This window comes from Zootoca vivipara, chromosome 6 (assembly GCF_965207765.1).
Source record: "Zootoca vivipara chromosome 6, rZooViv2.hap1.1, whole genome shotgun sequence".
Taxonomy (NCBI): domain Eukaryota; kingdom Metazoa; phylum Chordata; class Lepidosauria; order Squamata; family Lacertidae; genus Zootoca; species Zootoca vivipara.
Genome location: NC_142589.1, coordinates 64394475 through 64419792, shown reverse-complemented (window position 1 = coordinate 64419792; position 25318 = coordinate 64394475). Strand labels below are relative to the sequence as shown.

Genomic DNA, 25318 nt, shown 5'->3' with positions numbered 1-25318 from the left:
TGCCTGAGGCGGCCAAACAGGAGGAGCCACCCCTGCCTGGGACATACACAACCCCTCCCAACACAAGATGCTGTTGGACTCCAACTCCCATGAGCCCCAGCCAGCATGACCATGGGGCAGGAAGGATGGGAGCTGTAGGTCAGCAACACCCTATGGGCCAGAATCCCCATGCCCACAAGATTCAGGTTGTGTGTGTTTGTGTGGCAACTCGTGTCACGCAAAAAAACCTCCCCTCCCAAGTCGCCTGCCAAAACATCCCCTTGCCGCCCCCCAGGAGCCCGCTGATGCGCGCGCTCCCGCCTCCCACAGGCTGAGCCTCGCGCCCCTCCCACCCTCATCCCCTCGCTCGCTCGCTCGCACTCCCCGCAGCCTCCACTCCGGGCCTCAATCCCTCGGGTTCCCTCACAAACCGGCCGGAACGGCCCGCGCCGCCCCAGTTATTACGCGCATGCGCCTTGGCCGCTCCGAGCACCGCTCCGGTAAGGGAAGAGTGGAGGGAGGGGGGGAGCGCGGGTGAAGAATTGTTGTGGGAGTTTAAAGGAGAAGAGTCCGGCGAGGGGAGGAGGTGAGTAGGGAAAAGAGATGGGGAGTGGGGAGTGCGGGGGGTGTCGGCCAGGCAGGAAAGAACGGAGGCTCTCCTCAACCCCTCTTTGTACTTCAAATTCAGTTTAGGGGGGATGGAATGGGACGGGAGAAAAAGAGGATTACTTTGTGCATGAGGGGAGGGGGCGGGGAGGCCCTCGTCTTTTGTCGTCGTCGTCGTTGTCCCCCGCGCCGCCGCCGCTTCGCGTGCGCTGCACACACCGTTAGGCGGCGCTTCCTCCCGCCATTTTGAGAAAAAAGTGAGGGGGAGGAGGAAGGGGGGTCTGTCCCATTAAGTGCGATCAACAGCCCCCCCAAATCGGAGTGAGTCGGTAGGTAAATGAGCGAGCGACGGAGTGGGGGCTCCCAACCCTGCACCTCGCCCCGGGACTCGGAAACTGTCCCTTCCCCTCCTCTAACCCCGTCGCCGCCTCGGCCGCCGCCGCCGCGCTCCCCAAGTCCTGTGGGGAAGTTTGAAGAAGATGCCAAGTTGTCTTTCCTCTCCGCTAGCCCCCGCCCCCCGCCGCATCTTCCTTCTTCCCCATCCCATAATTTCTTTGTGCTTGGGTGGGTGAGGTTTCCCATCTCTCCTCTTCCCACCGTCGTCTCCTCCCCACCCCCACCAAAAACAAAGGTCTTGATGGGTAGTAGTGGATGTGTTAGGCTTACCCTTGCTTACCTGGGGATAAGTCCCATTGGAGTCCCTGGGATTGTTTTTGTTCATTTAGAGTTGAGAGGTGTCTAAGGTTTCGCAGTCAGGCAACAACAATTGTCCGGTGGCATCTTCAAAGACTTATTGTGACAGGAGGTTTTGTTTACCCCCACCCTCCACATATTTGCCTGATGTGTAAAAAAAATATGGAGAAAAAACTATTATCTGGTGTGGGGGTGGGAGAGTGTCTTATTCCTGTCTATTCCTGTGGTATGGAACTGTTGCAAACTGTGACTCCAGGAATATAGGAAGCTGCCTATATTCCAGGTCAGATTATATGTTGATCTCGAATTGAAACCTGGGGCCTTCTGCATGCAGCACTTGTGCTTTCGCTGAGCAGTGCTCCATCTCCTCCTACTTGCAGGTATAATAATGCATATATGGCACAAACAGCCACAGGGCTGTTAGAAGGGGAGTCTTACATGCCTTCTAGACCAGGTTGCTGCTAGCTGTAGGAAATCCAGAGTTAGAGCATCCCAACAAGAGGGCAATCCAGTCTTGAAGATCTCCAGTGAGGGGAGCTGCCCACTTCTCTAGGTACAGTAATTACCGGTAGTTCCATTATCCAACTGCTTTTACCATTAAGAAGTTTCTCCTAATGGGCAATTGAAATCTATCCTCCTGTAACTTAAGCCCATTAGATCTACTCCTTCTGAGGAGCAGAGAACAAGTCTTTGTCCTCTTTTACATGACAGCCTTTTAAGTATTTGAAAAGTGCTATCATTTTCTCCCTCCATCTTCTCTTTTTTAGGCTCAACATATCTAGTTTCTTCAACCTTTCCTCACAGGAGTTGTTTTCTCCAGTGCAATGTCCAGGACTGAATACAGTTCTTCAGATGGGATCTGACTAGTGCAGAGGTGTACAGAAAAAATGTAAACAGTGGGGCCAAACTGCAGAGCTCAAAAGTATACATGTCGCAGATTGTACCTCTGGCATTTAATGGTCCTACTGTTTACATTTTTTCCCCATTACACCTGTACATATGTATGTCTGCTAGCTGAGAATGGCAATTGATGAAATAAGTTCTGAGCCACGAAAGCTCATGTCATAATAAACCTGTTGGTCTTACTCTAATGTTCACAACAAAGTGTATACTCTCTAGGGAGCTGTAGCCAATTCTGCATGGCTCTTTGATTAGTGTACTATGAAACATGGTTTTAAACAAGGGGTTGTATTTTTTACATATTACATTACAGTATATGTACCATTAAAACATTTTAGATTTACAGCAAAAAATATAATACAGTATGTAATTTGTCTTTGAAGATGTTTTAGATGTGGATCCTGGCTGGCCAGCTGCAACAGTCTGTACCAATGCCACTGTGCACTTCTGAATTTCAGGAAAGGATAAGCAATGCATTCCTCATCATCTCCTCCGCTGATAGGCCAGCTAATTCCACAGAAAGGTCGCATTAATGCAGGACCTGAAGTCATGGGTGCAAATTTCACCAACTAACTTAATATGTAGTCACTATCTCTCAGCCCCCTTCCTGCAATATGATTATATGACTGGTGTACTTTACAAGGCTATTGTAAAGATTACTGAGAAAATATATTCTAAGCATTTTGAGTGCTTAATCCTGTCTTGGCAGGATTATTGACTTCTGGTGGAAGAAGTCAATAATCTTCAGTAGGCTCTGCTGAAACCATTGTAGTCCATTTGGGAGTTAATATATAGCAGAATAAAACCTCTAATTGTACCTTTACATTCCCTAAGTATACATTCAAAATGAATTACTTTGAAGCAGTAGATAAGCCAGAAAAGCTGTTTTCTTGCTTGCAAAGATCATTAGTAAGAATTATAGAACTTTATGTTTTCAACCAAAATCATACTGTGTTTTGAAATTGTTGGCAATGTTTCAGCATGGAGCTTCTGTGAAATCAAACCCTTAATTTCCATGGGGCTTAAATGCTCATACCTGTGCATTTGCATTGTGGCCATTTCCTCTTTAGGAGCCTCAATTGGCACTCTTTGGAAAGTAGTTACAGGGCTATGGAAAAGATCAGGTGTAACTAAACTTTTCTTGAACTTCACTCTCATCCTGTAGAAATCATTCTTGCAATGAATGGGTTTACATGCATGCAGAAGTGTGGTGAAATAATTGTATAAGAATTAGAGTGGCAAGGGATAATAGCAGGTAGAGAGATGTATAAAGGGAAATAGCAAGGAGCAAAGGCCATTCTAGCAGGACATTATTCCCACCCTTCAATCCCTATTGTTTCTGCCCATGTGAATGGCCTGTGCTAATAGAACCAGTACAGTAAATTGGTTTTGCTGGTAGAATTACCTGTTTGTTTGTGTATTTCCTGAAGGGAATGTGGGGGGGGGGTACAGTATTCCTTGCGGCCTATGGCACAAAGAGCTGTGCAGAGGTTCCCCCTGACACCTTCATTGTCTAGCATAAGACTGTAAGAACAGCCCTGCTGGATAAGGCCAAAGGTCCATCTAGTCCAGAATCCTGTTCACCCTGGCCAACCAAATGTCTATGAGAAGCCCAGAACCTGAACCCAAGTGTGACAACACTCTCTTTTTGTGATGCCCAGCTACTGAGATTCTGGGGCATACTGCAAAAAAATTAATTTCAGAATCAAGATAAAAACTTGTTCACTTGTAGGACGGGCTCAATAGTACATGTGTAGGAGGGGCCTGTGTTGCAAGTTTGTGCAGGTAGCTACAATTTAGAAAAGTTAGTTGCAGCGTTCTTTGGACGGGGCCATGGATTGATTAGACACTAGTCTGATAAAATAAAAAAAATTCGTTCCAGTAGCACCTTTCGTGTGCACATACCAATGACAAACTTAGTTGGTCTCTAAGGTGCTACTGGAAGGAATTTTTTAATTTTGTTTTGACTACGTCAGACCAACACGGCTACCTACCTGTAACTAGTCTAATAAAAGTTTGGTTATGTAACTATAGCTATTTTAAGTTTTTACCCCTCCACCCGCATATTGATGCTAGGAGTTACCTTCCAACCATGGTTTCAGATCATAGTTAGTGAGCTCACTTGGATCTGAATGTACAAACAAGTCAGAATTAAGCTAAACAAATAATAGTTTAACATTCTGTCTGAAACAAGTTACTATGTATCTGCATGTTCAGTCAGCACATTGTAATGTGGTCATCCTTTGTCCATATCCCTCACATAGTATGCTGTATGAGAATTTCATCATTTCAGATTATTTCCCACCTATACAGTTATTTTGGAAACATCAGAAGTATAGTTTCATTGTTAGTTGTTGTTTTTGTCAGTGAATTATTCTTGAAAATAATGGATTTTTTTTATTTTGTAGCATATTTGTCAAACATTAGAATAATGGAATACTGGACTGTGTAGTGGACAGGGATGGGGAGCCTGCATCCTCCAGATGTTAATGGGCTATAGCTTCCATTATTTCTGACATTGGCCATGTTGGCTGGGGTTGATGTGAGTTCAACAGTGTATGGGGGGCACAGGTTTCCTTCCTACCCCCAATGCAAAAATTGAAAGACAGGGGCTGCAATCCTTATACACACTTACCTGGGATAAAGTCTCATTTAACTTCTGAGTAGACTTACCTTGGATTGTGCTGTATGGCTTTGGACCTTTATGTGCTTATCTGGAAATAAGCTCCATTGAGCAGCAGTTAAACTTATTTCCCAGTTAACATGGGAAAGAGAGATGAGGCTTTGTGTTCAATTTCTAATGTAACATTAAACTGCTATTGTATCAGCACTTTCAAGTTATTCATAAGTAAAAATGGAAAAGTATACAGTGGTGGAAACTGTTACATGATAATGGGTATTTGTGATAAACAACTAATACTTCCTATCCAGTTCACTTTTTTTCCTTATCTATCTTTTATGCTGTTTCTGATGATGTGACTAAGAAAAGCCATGTTTCATCTGTTGATTGGGCAATGGAATGTTTAATATGTACAAATCATAAATTATCAAAAGAATGGCCTTGGAACCTAGTGAGAGAGTTCTAGCAAAATAATTACATGTATAACTCAAAAGAGATGGGTATATGGGTGAAACAACAGTTATTGTCAGTAAAGGAGTGCCAGTTTTCCCTCAGAAATAAATTGGATGAACAACCAACATATATATGTGGACACCATTGAACTGAGTAATTTCTCAACCTACAAATGTTTCCCTCCAAAACTGACTTGTAAAATATGATTTTTGTAAAATATAGATATGGTTTCTATATTTGAAGCTCCAAAGAATTCTAGTATAACTTGTCAAAGTGCATATTGCTTTTCATTTGCTCTGATTAGCAGGAATCTCTTGCTTCATGAATGATATTATCTTTTCTTGCCGAAGTAAATGACAGTGTTAATGGGATGAATGGTGATGTACATGAGAGCACATTACATTCAGTTGTTATCATGGACAATAAGCATATTTCTCACTTAAACGTATTTTACCAGGTTACATTATTAAGGCTACTGTAGTAGCTGGTTATTTTACTCATTTCTCTATGACGAGATAAAGATATTGTCATTACTGGTGGCTGGGAAGTTGGTTGTTGGTTCAGTATACTCAGAAAGGGCTTCCAGGTAGCCTGAAGTAGCTCAACCTTTCATAAGCGACATGATTGTCAGTGGTTATATTGGATCACTGAGCCTAGGGCTTGCTGATCAGAAGGTCGGCGGTTCGAATCCCTGTGACGGGGTGAGCTCCCGTTGCTTGGTCCCAGCTCCTGCCAACCTAGCAGTTCGAAAGCATGTCAAAATGCAAGTAGATAAATAGGAACCGCTACAGCGGGAAGGTAAACGGCGTTTCCATGTGCTGCTCTGGTTTGCCAGAAGCGGCTTTGTCATGCTGGCCACATGACCTGGAAGCTATACGCCGGCTCCCTCGGCCAATAATGCGAGATGAGCGCGCAACCCCAGAGTCGGTCACGACTGGACCTAATGGTCAGGGGTCCCTTTACCTTTATAAAGAGTTATGATGATCTTCCAAGTTTATAATTATTTTAAGTGGACTGAATATAAGGTTATGTTAGCACATCAGTTAGATGAAATAATAAGAGATTGTGGTGTTCAACTATGTATTAATTCATGGTTTTAGTTTTTGGTGTAGCATAGCCCAATCCTATAACTGAGTTTTGTGCACCTAATCTCATTGATTTCAGTGAACTAAGATATGGCTAAATCTGCACTCTTAAGTTCTTATTGTCCGGAAAGAAACATACTTTTGTATTACCTGTTTCTGAAGTATGTTAGTAAATGAAAGTCATCCTTTAACCTTAATGTTTGATCACTTCTGATAAGGCAAACAAATATGTTTGGTGCACATCAAAGAATACTAGTAAATTTCAGCATTTTAATTATGTGATATATATTAAAATGTCAAGGGCAGTGAAATATGCATAGTAATGCATATATTTCTACCAAACCAACAGGAGTCCTGTAATATTTCCAAAATAACAATTGTTTACAACTTAATCACACTGCCTCGTATAGCAAACTGTTTATACACTGCTCACATTTTATTCTTAAAATTCCCAAACTTTGTTCCACTTCTATTCAAATCATTAAAAGTTGGTTAACTTTCTATCCTTAACTGCTGATCAACTGCTGATCAACTGCCATGGAATCTTTTAGCTCCTTACACACATACTTTCTGTTTAACATTTCTAGTCTTTATATCCTTATGCCACAGGATGATGGTTTTTATCCGGCTGATTTGTATCCCAATAATCTTTTAGCCATGATAAAAGTTTTAATGTCTAAATTGGAGTTGGCAGGTTTGTTAGGGTATTTTCTACTGGCATTTGTAGTTTTCACTAAAATCAGGAAATGTCCATTCACTCAGGCACGTTGTAAATACTACCTGGTTGTGACAGCTACTTAAAACACAAGTTTCAGGAATAAGCCAATACTTCTGTAATAATTTTTGTGGTAATAAAACCATGTTAAGGGAATTACTGTTGATTGAAACACTAATCATCATAACCAACTAGCCATTCTCTTAACTTACATTTTAACCTGCAATTGTCAAAGATGAAATGATTGTGACTAGAGTGAAATAATAACTGTGTGAAGCTTGTTAATGGTGGATTACTTCTTCCCAATACCACTGATTAAATTTCCGTAATGCATATGACTAGGTTTCTCATTCACAGCTGATTCCCACAACCACCTTTGTCATATTGTGTGCCATCCAATGTACAATTCTGTATGGGGCTTGTATACAAAAAACCAATGCTTACATCAGAAATGGGGAACCCCTTTCAGTCTGAGGGACATATTCATTTGTATGAAACCTTCTAGGGTCACATGCCAGTGGTGGGCACAGGTACCCTGTTTCTCCGAAAATAAGATGTAGCCATAAAATAAGCCGTAGCAGGATTTTTAAGCAATATAAGCCATACCCCCAAAATAAGACATAGGGATAGGCGCAGCAGCAATGCCGGCTGCGGCCGGAGGAGGAGGAAAAATAAGACATCCCCTGAAAATAAGCCATAGTGTGTTTTCTTGAGGAAAAATAAATATAAGACGGTGTCTTATTTTCAGAGAAACACAGTAGAAGCAAAAGTGGTCTGTCACTTTTACTTATGTACCGTTGGGCTACATTCTAGCCATGTCAAAGTCAAAGTTTTTATACCCATACAACACACATCTCTCCATTCTTCATTCATTATTACAGTTCAAACACATTGCAGGCCAGATAAAAAACATTTAAGAAGGTGCATAGCAGGACTGGAAAGGGTGTTGGCTGGCTGGGTGAATGGCCTAGGGAGAGTCTTGAGGGCCAGATAGGCCTGGAAGACTGCAATTGACTCCAGGACTGAAGTTCCCCACCTCTGTTTTACAGGGTTGGTCAGATGCAGTTTGTTTCCAAACAACTACTTCTGCATGTGTTTATAACATGCAGTTTATATAACATGTTTATAACATTTAGCATAAGTGTGAGTATGACTATCATAATGGAAAAGTCATTCTGTTAGCAAACTGAGTATTGTAGGTTTTATCTCCTTTTTCAACAGTGAAAATAAGGCTATGATGTGTTGCCTTTCTAGTGGAAAATTGAAAAAATCGGGTGCACTATCAGTTCTTTTCTCTCTGCACTGTGCCCTGGTCACCGAGTATATTTTTCTTCACTGATATTCCCATTTTTAGGAAATGGAGGTTGTGGGGGACAGAAAAAAGGGATGACTAGAATAGAACAGAAAAAGAATTTATGCAGGTGTTTATTGAAAAGACAGGTCTTTTCAGATCACAAGTTCAAACAGACAGTCTGCTACTAGATAACAATATAAACAACCCTACTGAGGCATTTGAGAAGAAAGCATGTTGTTTGCAAGTAAGGTAGCCAGCGGTTTCTACAAAGGAAATTTTTATTTCTGGCTTGAGGAAACTCTTTATTGGGGATCGGGGCAGCTGACTTTAAAATGCCTGCTATTTGCATTGGAGCAAAATGTTGATCCCTATCTTTGTGGAAGAGAAAGGTGCAGAAGGAAAATAATAGAAAAAAGATTACAGTAATTGTGATATTCTGGAAATTCTGTAGAATGTAATTCATACAGAGAGCCTGGTGCATTTCATAGTTTTTTAAAAGGGAGAATAGACCCATTAAATCTATGTAAATATATCTTTATCTTTCAAGCAGCAGGCTGTTGTCTCTAAAGAAAGATTGTTCCTGCACAATATTCTGTTATAGATGTTGCAGGCTTCATCCTTTATAATAAAGTGCAAGTGTTTCTGCGTCCAGTCCCTGTGTCCGTGGGAATGCGCTACTGCGCATGTGCCCCACGGACAGCCATTGGGACTTGGAGCGCAGAGACTTCGGACGGCCGGGCGGAACTGTTGAAGCGGCGGGTGTGTATGGGCACGCGGCGGGCACGCGGCGGGATGCGCTCTGCGCATGTCCCGAGGTTGCTAGAGCAACAGGCTTCATGATACTAGTTTTAACAGGCTTCATGATACTAGTTTCAATATATTGTCCTTGACAGAAACTCCATGATAACTTTTTCTGTAAAACATGGAGAGGTTGTGACCTTGACTATATTCAGTGGCTACCATTGCATAAAAATGATACATTACCATAGTTAGAGATATAGCTTGTCAATGTGGAAAAAGTATGTTAGTATTATTATATTACATTGCAGTATCCCCTTATATGCCACCTTGGCTGTTAGCCCAGATCATCAAACCCTTCTGCCATAAGATTCCCTCCCCCCCAGATGTTCCTATTATTAGTTAAGATACTACAAATAAAAGGGGGAAATCACTCCAGCATTGCTTTGCATATTTCTTCAAAAGTTCCTCTTCAGCACCACTTTTGACAGTACAGGAAGTTCCTAAATTGACAGTGATGCCACTAAATCTCTGTTTATCAATGTATGTACAGTACTGATTGTACATTGTACAGTACTGATCCTAGGAAAACCTTGCCCACTGAGCTGGCATAGAGCTACTGGAAGAGAGTTGATAGGAAGCCTTCATGTTTGATCCGCTTCTAACAATTTGTGCATGTAATGTTAAGATAATGTAAAAGGCAAGAAAGGACAGATATTAAGCTCCTGTGAACAGTATTCCTAGTCCACTTTGCATGTTTCTAGTGCAGCAGAAAAGTCATTGTCTAACAGATTATGCACATGGAGGAAGATAATATTGGCCATTAGATGGGCTAATGGTTTGACTAAGTATGCCAACTGTTTTGTAAGTTTGGATTATGTTGTATAATGAGCACTTAGTAATACAGATGGCGACAATTTTGCACGCGTCCAGTTGATGCTCAATCCCTGATGCGTGGATCCTTTTGGAAGAGGGCATAATGGGGGCATAATGGGAGTGTGTGAAGTGGGAATGGAGCACAATGGGGCAGGGGGGGCTTATGTGTGCTTCGCTAATGTGTGCGATGACCAGGAACAGAACCCTTGCATGAAACTGTCACCACAGGTGTTTTCCTGTTGTTTTGTTGAATATAAAGATACACTATGCCCATCAAGGGCAATCAGAGCACACAAACAGATTTCTGCATGTGAATTGCCATTTCAGATCAGAATTGATGTACATGTGGAGTTCACATATTATATGGTACACCATTGAACAGATGGCTAACTGTTAACTTAGAGGAGAGACCTTCAAAGTGTTGACAACTTGTACAGTTGTTGTTGTTGTTGTTTAGTCGTTTAGTCGTGTCCGACTCTTCGTGACCCCATGGACCATAGCACGCCAGGCACTCCTGTCTTGCACTGCCTCCCGCAGTTTGGTCAAACTCATGTTCGTAGCTTCGAGAACACTGTCCAACCATCTCGTCCTCTGTCGTCCCCTTCTCCTAGTGCCCTCCATCTTTCCCAACATCAGGGTCTTTTCCAAGGATTCTTCTCTTCTCATGAGGTGGCCAAAGTATTGGAGCCTCAGCTTCACGATCTGTCCTTCCAGGGAGCACTCAGGGCTGATTTCCTTAAGAATGGATAGGTTTGATCTTCTAGCAGTCCATGGGACTCTCAAGAGTCTCCTCCAGCACCATAATTCAAAAGCATCAATTCTTCGACGATCAGCCTTCTTTATGGTCCAGCTCTCACTTCCATACATCACTACTGGGAAAACCATAGCTTTAACTATACGGACCTTTGTCGGCAAAGTGATGTCTCTGCTTTTTAAGATGCTGTCTAGGTTTGTCATTGCTTTTCTCCCAAGAAGCAGGCGTCTTTTAATTTCGTGACTGCTGTCACCATCTGCAGTGATCAAGGAGCCCAAGAAAGTAAAATCTCTCACTGCCTCCATTTCTTCCCCTTCTATTTGCCAGGAGGTGATGGGACCAGTGGCCATGATCTTGGTTTTTTTGATGTTGAGCTTCAGACCATATTTTGCGCTCTCCTCTTTCACCCTCATTAAAAGGTTCTTTAATTCCTCCTCGCTTTCTGCCATCAAGGTTGTGTCATCTGCATATCTGAGGTTGTTGATATTTCTTCTGGCAATCTTAATTCCGGCTTGGGATTCATCTAGTCCAGCCTTTCGCATGATGAATTCTGCATATAAGTTAAATAAGCAGGGAGACAATATACAACCTTGTCGTACTCCTTTCCCAATTTTGAAGCAATCAGTTGTTCCATATCCAGTTCTAACTGTAGCTTCTTGTCCCACATAGAGATTTCTCAGGAGACAGATGAGGTGATCAGGCACTCCCATTTCTTTAAGAACTTGCCATAGTTTGCTGTGGTCGACACAGTCGAAGGCTTTTGCATAGTCAATGAAGCAGAAGTAGACGTTTTTCTGGAACTCTCTAGCTTTCTCCATAATCCAGCGCATGTTTGCTATTTGGTCTCTGGTTCCTCTGCCCTTTCGAAATCCAGCTTGCACTTCTGGGAGTTCTCGGTCCACATACTGCCTAAGCCTGCCTTGTAGAATTTTAAGCATAACCTTGCTAGCGTGTGAAATGAGCGCAATTGTGCGGTAGTTGGAGCATTCTTTGGCACTGCCCTTCTTTGGAATTGGGATGTAGACTGATCTTCTCCAATCCTCTGGCCATTGCTGAGTTTTCCAAACTTGCTGGCATATTGGGTGTAGCACCTTAACAGCATCATCTTTTAAAATTTTAAATAGTTCAGCTGGAATATCATCACTTCCACTGGCCTTGTTATTAGCAGTGCTTTCTAAGGCCCATTTGACTTCACTCTCCAAGATGTCTGGCTCAAGGTCAGCAACCACACTACCTGGGGTGTACGAGACCTCCATATCTTTCTGGTATAATTCCTCTGTGTATTCCTGCCACCTCTTCTTGATGTCTTCTGCTTCTGTTAGGCCCTTACCACTTTTGTCCTTGATTATGGTAATCTTTGTACAAAATGTTCCTTTCATATCTCCAATTTTCTTGAACAGATCTCTGGTTTTCCCCATTCTATTGTTTTCCTCTATTTCTTTGCATTGCTCATTTAAGAAGACCCTCTTGTCTCTCCTTGCTGTTTTTTGGAAATCTGCATTCAGTTTCCTGTATCTTTCCCTATCTCCCTTGCATTTTGCTTGCCTCCTCTCCTCCGCTATTTGTAAGGCCTCGTTGGATAGCCATTTTGCTTTCTTGCATTTCCTTTTCCTTGGGATGGTTTTCGTTGCTGCCTCCTGTATAATGTTACGAGCCTCCATCCATAGTTCTTCAGGCACTCTGTCCACCAAATCTAAATCCTTAAACCTGTTCCTCACTTCCACTGTGTATTCATAAGGGATTTGATTCAGATTGTATCTTGCTGGCCCAGTGCTTTTTCCTACTTTCTTCAGTTTAAGCTGGAATTTTGCTATAAGAAGCTGATGATCTGAGTTACAGTCAGCTCCAGGTCTTGTTTTTGCTGACTGTATAGAGCTTCTCCATCTTTGGCTGCAGAGAATATAATCAATCTGATTTCGATGCTGCCCATTTGGTGATATCCATGTGTAGAGTCGTCTCTTGTGTTGTTGGAAGAGAGTGTTTGTGATGACCAGCTTGTTCTCTTGACAGAACTCTATTAGCCTTTGCCCTGCTTCATTTTGAACTCCAAGGCCAAACTTGCCAGTTGTTCCTTTTATCTCTTGATTCCCTACTTTAGCATTCCAATCCCCTGTAATGAGAAGAACATCCTTCTTTGGTGTCATTTCTAGAAGTTGTTGTAGGTCTTCATAGAATTGGTCAATTTCACTTTCTTCAGCACCGGTAGTTGGTGCATAAACTTGGATTACTGTGATGTTAAAAGGTCTGCCTTGGATTCGTATCGAGATCATTCTGTCATTTTTGAGATTGCATCCCATTACAGCTTTTGCCACTCTTTTGTTGACTATGAGGGCCACTCCATTTCTGCTACAGGATTCTTGCCCACAGTAGTAGATATGATAGTCACCCGAACTGAATTCGCCCATTCCCTTCCATTTTAGTTCACTGATGCCCAGGATGTCGATATTTATTCTTGTCATCTCATTTTTGACCACATCCAGCTTACCTCCACTCATGGTTCTTACATTCCAGGTTCCTATGCAATATTTTTCTTTACAGCATCGGACTTTCCTTTCGCTTCCAGGCATATCCGCAACTGAGCATCCTTTCGGCTTTGGCCCAGCCGCTTCATCAGCTCTGAATCTACTTGTACTTGTCCTCCGCTCTTCCTCAGTAGCATGTTGGACGCCTTCCGACCTGAGGGGCTCATCTTCCAGCGTCATAACTTTTATATGCCTGTTGTCTTTGTCCATGGAGTTTTCTTGGCAGGGATACTGGAGTGGCTTGCCAGTTCCTTCTCCAGGTGGATCACGTTTAGTCAAAACTCTCCACTATGACCTGTCCATCTTGGGTGGCCCTGCATGGCATAGCTCATAGCTTCTCCGAGTTATTCAAGCCCCTTCGCCACGACAAGGCATTGATCCATGAAGGGGAACTTGTACAGTACTGTATTTTAATGTGAGAGATGCTTATGCTTCCCGCACCCATAGAACTAGGTTTATTGTATAAATGTTGTTTTATAATAGCACAATATAATAGTATTGCTGTTGTAAATCAAAGGCTAGTGTTTCATTTATTTATTTAAAAGATTTAAATCTGTGGCTAGGACAGTCTTCCCTAGGTAAGGCCATGGTTGCAAAACCAGCCCAAGCAACCACCATCACTTGCATCTCCCTAGTCAGGGCTGGGTCCAGGAACATTCCCTGACCCTGACTGTACCTGACTGTTCAGAAAAAATGACAGCACCCAGGGAAGTTAGATAATACCATTTCTCCAAATGCAGCCCATAGGTTAAGCTGATGTGGACACATAAGTGAATAGCAAGACTGAGAAACCAGGCAAAGAAGGACAAGAATGAGGCAGTGAGGAACCGTGCATGAGCTATACCTTGTGATTTTTGGGAGAGACAAGGGACTAGAAAGCATTTAACAGCTGTAACAGCATGCAGTGTTTTATTTATGAGCTATAAACTGCTAAATTATGTAACAGTTAAAAGCAGAATCTGAGAGTTCTGAAATTTTGTATATAAAACACAAAATGCTATGAAAGAGCAGCAGGAAGGTAGTTTTCTAAGCTTAAAAGCAACAGCAATTACTCAGGTGCTCAAATCTTTGTAAATAACTTGTGATGAAGGGTTTACTTGGTGGTGGCATTGACTGTTCATATGACTTTGGTCTATAATTACACGTCTAACATGTTTATTTTACTTTTCTTATAATGTACAAATCTCAGATGAATTTACATCTCAAGTTAGTGTGAAGTAAAAAAAGCCTGCAGACTATAACATGTTTTCATGTACATTAAAGAAAACATTTAGGTTTGCACTATTGAAATGGATTAAAGCACTCCGGCACAACAAACTGGACTAGAAAATACAGGATGACAATCAGTTGACAGGCAATATAACCTCCACACAAACCAAAGCTCAATAAACATCATATAATCTCTTTGCTAGCTTTGTGCAAACCAACTAGGATGAATGTGTAATAAACAGGTTGTCTGGAAGTGACCCTAAAGAAACTTAGCCTGCCTCAGGATGGAGTGTGATGCCTTCAGGTGCCATTGCTGGAGATGGTACTTGCCAGAAGCCTTAGACATATTAAGGATTTATTTGCTGTGACTGTTTAACTGTCAGGGCCGGCTCTAGGTATAATCCCAGGGGCGCCAGGGCGCCGCACGGAAGCCATGCTGCGCGCGGTGGGGGGCGGCAGAGCAATCTCAGCGCCAGGGCACTCGACCTGCTCGAGACTACCCTGTTAAAGGCGTTAATCAGAGAGTTCACTATAGCAGTTTGAATCATAAATGATTCTTCAAGGCAACGGACTTATTGCCTCTCAAAAGGTTTCTTTTATTAAATCAAATGGCATGAAGTTCTGCCAGTGGATTGTTTTGTCTTGTATTGTTTTTTAGTAGAACCATACAAATGAAATGGCAATGTGATTTCCCCAGAGCAATTTGTTTTCACTGGTCCTGGGTTGAACTGAATTGACTGTCAATATTTTCCTGCCTAGATATATCTAGCATAGTTTTGAGGAGGAAAATTGTTTAAAATTCTATGAAAAGGTGTGTGTTTTTTGTAACCTTCATTGTTAAATGTTAGAAGTATTACATAATTTAATGTATTTTTGTGGAACAGCTATGTAATAATTATTAAAGTAATCCAGCTTAAATTCCCATTATATTATAGAATTGGATGGCAGGGCCGTCTTAAGCATATCTGGTGCCCTGGCGCTGTGGTGCGAAGATCCCTCCGGCGCCCCCGGCGCCGTGTTTCCCAGCACCCCCCCCCTGGCGCCCTGGCACCCTGCGCCACCCAGCCTTGCTGTAGGGCTGGCCCTGTTGGAGGGCCTTTATTCTGCAGTATGAAACAGCTGTTAGTAGGAAGTGAATAAAAATATAGCTGGAACTCCTGTTGGGTCCCCACATAACACAATTATCCATGAGCTATAAAATCGAAATTTGTGCAAATTTGCACAAGTTCTTGCTTTGTTTATTCAAAAATATGAAATATAGACCAGTGTATCCATTATTCCCATACTCTTCCCATCTCTATTTACAGTTGAAGGCATAGCTGAAAAGAATCTAAGAGTAGTGTTCACTGTTACTCAAAATAGACCTACCGAAGTTTATCTATGTATTTTTATTAACATTTTTCTTAGTTTACAAAAGTACATGCCTCTTTTCTCAAGTTGTACAGTCTTTTCTACAGATCAGTTACATTTGTTATGGGACATTAGTGTTTTCTAGATAGCTTCTCTTTCTATTCGCTTGTTACGTTTCCTTGGTAGTGAGAGAAGTTGGGGGCTCAGGGTATGGTTGGTTGTCTGTGGTTGGCTGCAGTGGGGTTCTTTTGCCTTTGTGAGGGGGGGTGGGCTTGCTGTGTCAAGTAAGCCAGATTGCTTCGTATGCTGTTGGTGAGTTCTTGCTTGGTTTTGTATGTGATAAAGGGGAGCCATACTTGGGTGAAGGCGTTTCAGTTTCAGTTTATTGGTTAGCTTTTCTAGTAAGGCTATTTCCCATTGGTTCTTGTTCACCCCTGACAGGTCTCTCCAGTGTCTGGCTGTGAGGCTTCTGGTTACTGAGAGTAGGTGGGTTATAAGCTCTCTATAATGTGAGTGTTCACTGTGATATTGGAAGATGTTCAGTAGGGGGTCATTCCATGCCAAATCACCTGGTGCCATGTGCTCTGATGACTCAGATTTTCTTCAAAAAAATTTAATGTGTTGATAGATACCTATGAGATAACCTCAAATTATTTTTAAAAGATTTTTTGGTCCAAAATAGGGTGCAGGAGAATTTTATTATTATTATTATTATTATTATTATTATTATTATTATTATTATTATTATTATTATTTTCACGTGATTTAAGCTAATGCAATTTCTGCGTCAGTTTAGAAAAAAAACCTTTTTTGCTTATTTTTTTAACCAATTGGGCTTATTTTGGTTTCAAAATAAAGCTAATTTTGGTCTCTTTCAAACTAAGGTATAAAATGGTATTAAGTGCCACAGAAAAGGGTCACCGACCATTCAAAGTGAATTTTAGTCATTTTGTACCTTGGTAGGTTTGATAAACCATAGCACGCAAACCACAACTAAACATATATCATACTTTTTTGTAGATTGGGCTAATCATGAACCTGTTATGTTTTAAAAATAAGAAGGGTGTTTGTCTGTGGTTATAAAATATTTTTAAAATAAGTTTTATTAATTATTTAATAAAAACAAAATACGTCTCAGAACCCTTGTTCATTTTATTGTGTGAAAAACACTTCTGCAATGATATGGTCAAAGCTATTTTGTTTCCCACTTATGTAATATGGTTAGTGATGCTGTTTTGGCCACTGTATGCAATATGACCTTTCTGAATCAGCAAGAAAAAAATGTGTGTATATATATTTTACTTTTTGATTACAGGATAGTTTGACTATGGAAATTCAAGCACTCCTAGACTATTATAATCCACTCGGTGTAAGGGGCTACCCATGAGATTAGTTTAGAAGCTGCAGATGATGCAGAATTCTGAGGCCCAGCTGTTTCAAGGCATTTGCTACCAACCAAATTCAAATCTTACTAATAGTATATAAAGCCCTAAGTAACTTGGGGCCAGTGTACTTAAAACATTTCCTTATACTTCTGCCCAATCTACAATCATTTGATGGTGCCTGGCTGTCCTCAACAAATTATGCATTTAGCATGGTAGCATCAGCATTATAGAACTCTATACATAATGAAGTCAGCATTGTCGGTAATGAACTTTGAGTGTCAGCTTAAGTCTTGGTTCTTTCAGCAAGCCTTCTTATGAAAAAGATATATAGTTTTCATTTCATGATTTATAGTCAGATGAATCATTTTTGTAAACCTATTTCTTTAATGCATTCTGCTTGATTTTGTTATTTTTTTTGTTTTAATAGATATTCTCTACACCACATGCATATGTTTTTGTATGTGTTTGTGGTATAGAAATGACTTAACAACAACAGTAATAGTAGTACAGGTATAAGCATCTGCTTATACCGAGTCATACCAACTGTTCAGCTATCCCAGCACTGTCACCCTGACAACAATTCCTTATCTGGATATCAGGCAGTGATTTTTCCAGGCCTGCTGCTTGAGAGCCTTTTAACCAGAGATTTGGGAAGGACCATAGTACAGTGGTAGAGCACAAGGTCCTTGGTACAATCCACAGTCTCCATTTAGAAAGATCAAATAGCAGGTGATGTGATAGACTTCTGCCTAGAACTCTGCAGCTAGTCAAAGCAGACAGTGCTAGGCTCAATGAACAAATAGTCTGACTAGTATAAGGCAGCTTCCTGGGTTCTGATACTTCCTATGAGATGTCACAGGCCTTCTCTCAACAAAGCCTATGATTTTTCTTTAAGTCATGGCTATTTCCTAAAAAATTAAGTATAGAGACCTCTTCTCTCACAATAAGGTAAGAACTGTACAAATACGCAGGTACCGGTAGGCACCACACAGTTAAGTCACAAAACACTCCGTTTCTTTTACACCAATTGCTTCAGTGTGAAGATGCACCTTATTGAAGGATGACATTTTTTCATGTTTCAAAGCCTCCCCCTCCCTAAAATTGTTCATAAATTGTACACAACTGGCCTGTTGATTCTGTTCCTTTTTGTTTTGTTTTCAAGCCTAGTTTTGTTTCTTAATTTTTTTATAAAAAATCAAAGACTAAGCTGAAAGATGGAACAGAATATATCGGAGAAAAAACCAGCCATCGCCCAGACTGCAGACTTCGATGTAATGGGTGCCTTATACTGGAAAGACGGCATTGCCACCTTGCCGGGTAGCAACATACAAGTAAGGAAAAAAAATAAGGGATAGGGTAAGCAAAGGCCCTAACTTAGTAAGAGTTACCAAATGTTCTTTTGTCAGGGTAGAGAAAAGATATGCTGTGAAATGTATTGCCTTCTGGCATTAATTGGAGCTCTGGTGACAAAAGCAAACTGAGATGCCATCACCAAACGAAGTTAAATTTTGCTGAGATTTTTGCTTGCCTGCTGATTTAGCTATTTGTTTTTCCTGCTATGCAGTGAATCTGGAGTTTCTGGAAACAAAATGTCAGTGAAGAAGTATAACTCACTGTTTATGCACCAAACCAGAGAACTAACTTTATATATTTTCAGCCACATAAGTACACTTACTAAATCACCCTGTTTTAACTAACTTGTGAGACAGAGGAAAGCTCTCTTCTTAGCCTTGACTCCTTGGGTACCAGTATTAGACTGCAGAATAATGACTGCAGTCAGGGGGAAAACTGCAGCAGGGGAAAAAAGAACTGTGCTCCTTGTCTGGACCTGGTGACATCTAAGCCTCTACCAAGATGTTTCGTTAAACACCTGTGCATTATAAGAAAACTTGGAACCCAAGGCTGGTTGCTGGCAGCCAACAAGAACAACAGAGAATTGCATGGTGATAATAGGAAGGAGAGCAGAAGAAACTGTGGCTGGTTGTGCTGATCAGAGAGGCTGGTCTGAAGACTGGTTTGGCTTGTGGGCTACCTGTTGAGGAACAGGACTTTAGCTCCAGCTTTTGGTAGGAGAGAATAGCTCAACTTTGCAGTTAATCTGCATCTAATTTGAGAGTTTTCGGCAAATAGCTTTAAGGATGAAGATCCTGTGAAGTAATAAATGTGTTGCATCATGCGCAAAGGGCATTTTCCTTACCCCCGATCTTTTATTCTCTTTTCCTCTCTTGGGTTCTAGTGTGGGCTTATAGCCCATGGGGTGTGATTTTAAAGATGATTTAAATTCTCTCTTCAGAAATTGAGAATGGGCAACACTGCAATCAGAAAATATATATCAATATATCGCCCAAGACGATGGTATATCACTGGTGACACCCCCACCGCTACTAAGTCTCTCTGCTATGAGAGTCCACTAGAGTCCCTACCTCCAGTGGCACTGCTAGCAGAGGGACTCAGGAGTGGTGGCAGTTTCACCAGTGATATATCTCTGAGTGAAACCGCCATCACACTCTGCCCTCATACAATGCAGAGGGAGAAACTTTTCCTCCTTCTCCCATCTTTAAACTGCTCGACTGAGGAGTGTGCACCACCAGGCTGTCTCAGCTGGGGAGAGGGAACCTTTCCCCTCTATGCAAGCAAACTGCATTGTCCCAGCCCTTGAGCACCTGGGTAAAACCGCCTCAGTTCCTGAGGTGATAGCTGGGGCAGTTTCACCAGGTGTTTTGCGGGCAGAGGCCAATGCAGCTTGTTTTTTCAACATTGCAGTATATCACCAAACCACGATGTTTGGCTGGTGATACACCACAATGTTGAAAAGCTGATATCGCCCAGCCATAGTCATATCATCTTGCCTTTAATGACACATAATAACTGTAGTGCGGTTCACATTGTAACCACCTACATTTGTGTCTAAAAACACTTAGATCATTCTTTTGTTGCTCTTCCATTTAAAAAGCAACAACATAGTTGTGACAATCTATCATTATTGATCAGGATGTTGGCTGGTTTGCATTTTTTCTCAGTCAAGTAAAACCAATGCTGTATTATCCTCGGATTTGTAAAAATGGCTCAATTCGATTACAAAACAAGTGATAAAATATTTTATTTATAAAATGCTTAAGAATGCTTAACAAATCTTCACGTGTTTTTCAAGGGTCTTGCATTATAGTCCTGTATATGTGTTTTAAAATATTGTTCTGCCCTCTGTAATTGGTGAATCTCTAAATACATGGAGATGCAAGTGTACTGTGTGCAACATCTAGTCAACATCAGTGATTTCAGTTGGATAGTTAGGTACATGCTTAAATATTTCACATTGAATTCTTTGGGGTTTAGGGTGATATCCAGCTACCGTAAGTCATACTTGGAGTAGACCCATTGAAATTGCTTAAGTCCATTGATTTTATTGGGTCTACTCTACTAGCGGATATCAGTCTTGGTGTTTAACACTAACTGGATTGTACTCTGTCTGTTGAGTAGTTTGGTGAATTGTGGCACATACTGGTTAAGTGCTTACGGGGACTGAATAAACAAAAACTGGATGATACAGCAGAAATGTTTACTATTACCATGTAGCTTGCTTTTTTAAAAATTCAAATAATGTACACATCACTTCCTGAACTGTTCAGAGACATTCTCCTTCTAGGTTATAACTGCATGTACCATTTAGGGGGTTGGTGCTCTAGCACTATAGGAAAGTAGGTACAGTATATACCAGTACCAGCTTGATGTGCTGAGACATCCCTCCAAAGCAGCAGATACTGGCAACTATGGTTTTCACTTTATAGATTTTGATTCTAAGCAGATAAAATTATGAAGGAGTGCCTACTCTCCCTCAAATAGCACTATAGTTTTGAAGAAACTGTGTATGTAATCATTCCTCATTATATTTTTATATGTTTCATAGGTCCGATTCATGTTTACCGATGATGTCTTTCTGTATGTACTTTGAAAGAAATCAGTACTCATTTAATCTGTGTCTGAGCTATACTAACTATGCCCTAGATATTATTGTCAAGGCAGTATTTAATGCATTTTCTTTGCTATTACTGTAGTTCCTTTTTACTCCAATCTACATTGTTTCCTTGTTGACTCTTATATACTGTTTCCTTTCAAAAGTCTCTTTTGTTACATGTTTACTCCATCACTCCCCCCCCCCCCTGCAGTTTCGTTTAACTGAGTTTGGGACACTGGAAATAATTACAGAAGTTGAAGCAAAGGCTACAAAAGCTCTCTCTGCAACATCAATAAATACCAGTTCAGCCCTTAACTTGTCTACCTCTTCTGTGCCCAACACCATAACTGCCTGTGGTACTGAAGGTGAGCCTTAGACTAGTAGACTATACAGTATAATGGAACAAGAGCATGAAGCAGACATAAAAAATATATGCTTCAGTTACGTGTAGCAAGAGTGGGTCTGTGCAGTAGCTTGCAGTCTGGCGAAACATGGTTCAACCATCAGGACTCCTATTCTACCGCACAGGGGAGCAGGAACTGGAGTGCACAATATGTCTCTTGTCCAATATTTTGCACCCAAAGCAATCTTGTGGGCAAGACATTGTTTCTGGAACAGGTTTGCTGGGATAGAATATTTTATGTAATTATGGAATGTTAGCAATCTTGAATTTTCAGTGGAAAAGGGGAGAACATTAGCTAGCAACTTTCTGGTGTTTCTGGTAATAAAATGTAGTTTCTTATTGCTAATTCTTGTTACTTTTACATTTGTAAGGCATTGCTAGGACTATTTAATGCTATTAAATTCACACAAGAGGAATAAGTGCACTGTTTGAAAACCATTTAAGCTTATCTAAATTTGGCAGGAGTGGCCACTGCAGTGGGGCAGATTCACCCTCCTGACACTGATATTGCTGCCACTTGCCCACTGGTACACCCATGCAGTAGTTCAGGAAAGTGGCAGTGACACTGATGTCAGGAAGGTGACATTGCTGGACTTCTCTGGCCATTCCTGATACTTAGATTGGCACCATCTAAGTAAACCTGGTTGTATTGCTTCTGGAGATTATTGAATATCCTGCCAAGTTTCGTGATTTTAAACAAGGATTTATGAACAAAAATGAACACATGCTAACTGTGTAATGCTACACATTTCCTTCTAAGCAAACTTCGTACTGGTTGGGTACAAATTTCTGTTTTGTCCACATGTTATTGCTGAAGATTTTTGATCCAGAACAGAAGAATGAATGCAACTAAAGTACACATGAAAATATGCTTAGATATAGGCATAATTTCTTTATAAAGTCATAGTTGTTTGCATATATTTACTATGTCTACAGAAGTTTATTAAAATGTCAAAACAGAGACACCTTTTTCAACTGGAAAACACTGACATCCATGTAGACAGTTAATTTATATTGTATTCATCATATAGTTAGACCAATCTCATTCTTTATTGTTTAAATAAGTAGGTTATTACAAGACTAACATCATTATCAATTGATAAAATAAAAAGGATAAAATTGTCCCCAAAGCCAAAACCAGTAATAAGAGGGTGCATATAAACAATCTATATATTAAAATGCCATTTCAATACACGTAATTTCTGTTTAGTTACAGCAAATCTTGCTTAAATGTAACCTATTTCTCTCAAACAGAAAATACATTATTTTAATTAAGTCACCATATCTTTAAATCACTTTCTTTTATTGAATGTGGCCTTAAGATACATGTTTAATGAGGTGCCTATAACTCATACTTTTTTTGCCACAATACATTTTATTAGCCTGTGGTGTTAAGACTCTTCTTGCTGTTTTTGCTGCAGCTAACATAGCTACCCCCTCTGCAATTTGTCAATATAGATGAAGTTTTGAATTTGTCATTTTATGGGGTAGGTGCCTAGAGGTTTTATACATTTAACAAAATTCAAAACACTATTCTTCTCATCTCTAAAGTTCACCCACAGTTAAAATATCCACAGAGTCTTCAGTTGTTTGTTGCTTTGGCTTAAATGACTTCAGAGACTCTTTGAACACCTGGTCCATGGTGTTCAGTTTCCTTTCAGAATGTAAAAAGCATTGAAAGAGCTCCATGAAAGGTGTTAGAAGTCCCAAATATTTTTATTTTGAATTAATCAGTGCCTATCATCCTTTTTTGCAGTACCCAAGGACAATATTCCCAGATCTGAACTCCAAACCTGTGAAAATAACAGACACCCTGGGAAAATGGACTGCTTTGAGAATTCCCGTCAGGAACCTAGAGACAGGTAATGTCTTTGGTCTTCTCCTTTGTTTCATGGGACACAAGTGGAATCTGGATTAATCTATATTTATCTCTGTATTAAAAGAGCAAGTATCAGTTTCAGTATTTTTTTTAAAAAAAGATGTTGGAAAACAGGTGGCTGGCTGCTGATGCAGCAATTAAATAGTAAGGCTGCAATCCTACACACTGAGCTGGGAGTCAATACCATTGAACTGAGTGAGGTTTATTTCTGAGTATAGGATTGCAGTGTAAATAATCTTATGAAAGAATGATAGCATTCAAGGTGGAGACTGGCCCCATGTATTGATGAGGCACTGACCTAGACAGATTAAGGGAGGTAGTGGTTTTCTCTTTATCAGTTAACATTATTCAAAAGAGAGAGAAATGCAGTTGTTGTTTTCTTTAAACAATATTCTCTGATTAAATTTAAAAGGTCTAATCTTTCAGCATGACTGAAAGTTAATTCTCAATAGTTTATTCAGGAAGGTGGAAAAAACGTACTGAACCTCTGGTCATTTAACTGCCCTCTGCATCCCCATCTAGTTTAAGAACACTGTAACTATATATAAGGAATACTCCAGTTTGTCTGAAATTCAGATTATTCACATATTTGCGATTGTTTTAAATAGATGAATTATAATACTCAAAAGTTTCATTAATTTGAGTAACTTCTAACTTCAGATAAGTTATGTATTGCCACCTCAGTTGTTTCCCACCATAACTTTCATGCACCAGTTTTGCATTTTTAGTAATGCTGAACATTGAAACATTGAAGTAGCCCATAAAAATTGTTAGGGTGGTAGCAAACCTGTCACTCAAATGGGGAAGTTATAGTCCTATTTATCCCACAAGACTTCCTCTGCCACAGCAGAAAAATGAATACATATTCAGTTTCCTTATAAAAGGCAAAATGAAATGAAAACTCATCAAGCAAGCATTGATAGGAAAACCGTTGGTGGTATGTCTGAAGCATAAGAAGGCCACACTGCAGTTTAAAAGTGTACAAGAGCCTTTCTTAAAGGAAATTAGCTCTGGCGCTTTAATTGGCTCATATTGAATGAAAATGTAAGCATTGTTTCAACTTTGCAGTGCTTGTTTTCCTTGATGTGAAATATTCAGTGGTAATATGAATGAAGCTCAACATCAAGACAACCTGCATGGTTGTGCAGTTGACCTGTACTTTAAGAGAGGTCACTATTGTACATGATTTTGGTTTCCTCAAATATGATTAATTGCCAATTAAGATGCCAGTTAATACTAGCTATTAAAGCTTAAGTCCTGAACATACTTCCTAGGGAGTAAGCCTCATTGGTCATAGTGAGACATGTCTCAGTAAACATGCACACGATTGTGCTGTAAATCATACTGTTGCAGGGACACTTGTAATCTTTCTGTGCAGAACCAGCTCAGGAGGTTAAACATTTGCCTCATGCTATTCAACTATTTAATTTCTTTTCATTAACTTTTTAAATTTAGTCATTTAAACATTTATATATTGCCTTTCCTTTTGTTTGGATCCACAAGGTACCTTAATAATAATATACAAGCAAATAATGAACATATAGTTAAAGAGCAATATTATAGAATTAGCATCAGTAAAAGGAATATAACAGAGCCCATTCATTATCCCTTGTCCCAGGTGCCCTTTATAACAACAGTCTTTTAATCTAGTATGTAGACTCTAGTACTGTAGAATTCCGCAAAATAGGCATTTCTGATGAAAAAGCCATGTCTTATGTAGCTACCCACTGAATATCAGATGGCGCGGGGAACCTAGACCAGGACCTCTAAGCAAGCAGGTCGGTTTTCGTTGAAGAAGCTGGTCTTTGACATATCCTTGCCCCAGACCATTTATACTGTACAGTATTGCCTTTTAAAGCTGCCAATCCAGATGCTTCCCCACTGTTAATGGGAAGGGTAACTTCC

General features: G+C 40.5%; 1 protein-coding gene across 27 annotated transcripts in view; it reads left to right on the top strand.

Moving 5' to 3' along the window:
* Positions 1–312: 312 nt before the first annotated feature.
* The window catches only part of LOC118086527 (lethal(3)malignant brain tumor-like protein 4), a 60818-nt gene continuing 35812 nt past the window's right edge, over positions 313–25318 (top strand). For 3 of the 27 annotated variants that reach the window (XM_088672463.1, XM_035118251.3, XM_088672460.1), the window contains exons 1-4: positions 450–565; positions 18381–18510; positions 21343–21496; positions 23291–23396. In XM_088672463.1, the coding sequence (XP_088528589.1) occupies positions 18394–18510; positions 21343–21496; positions 23291–23396 (377 nt within the window). In that variant the 5' untranslated portion in view covers positions 450–565; positions 18381–18393. Of the gene's footprint in view, positions 915–18268; positions 18511–21342; positions 21497–23290; positions 23397–25318 lie in introns of those variants that run through there. The other 24 variants (XM_088672473.1, XM_060275736.2, XM_088672469.1 and 21 more) reach the window with 17 other exon arrangements.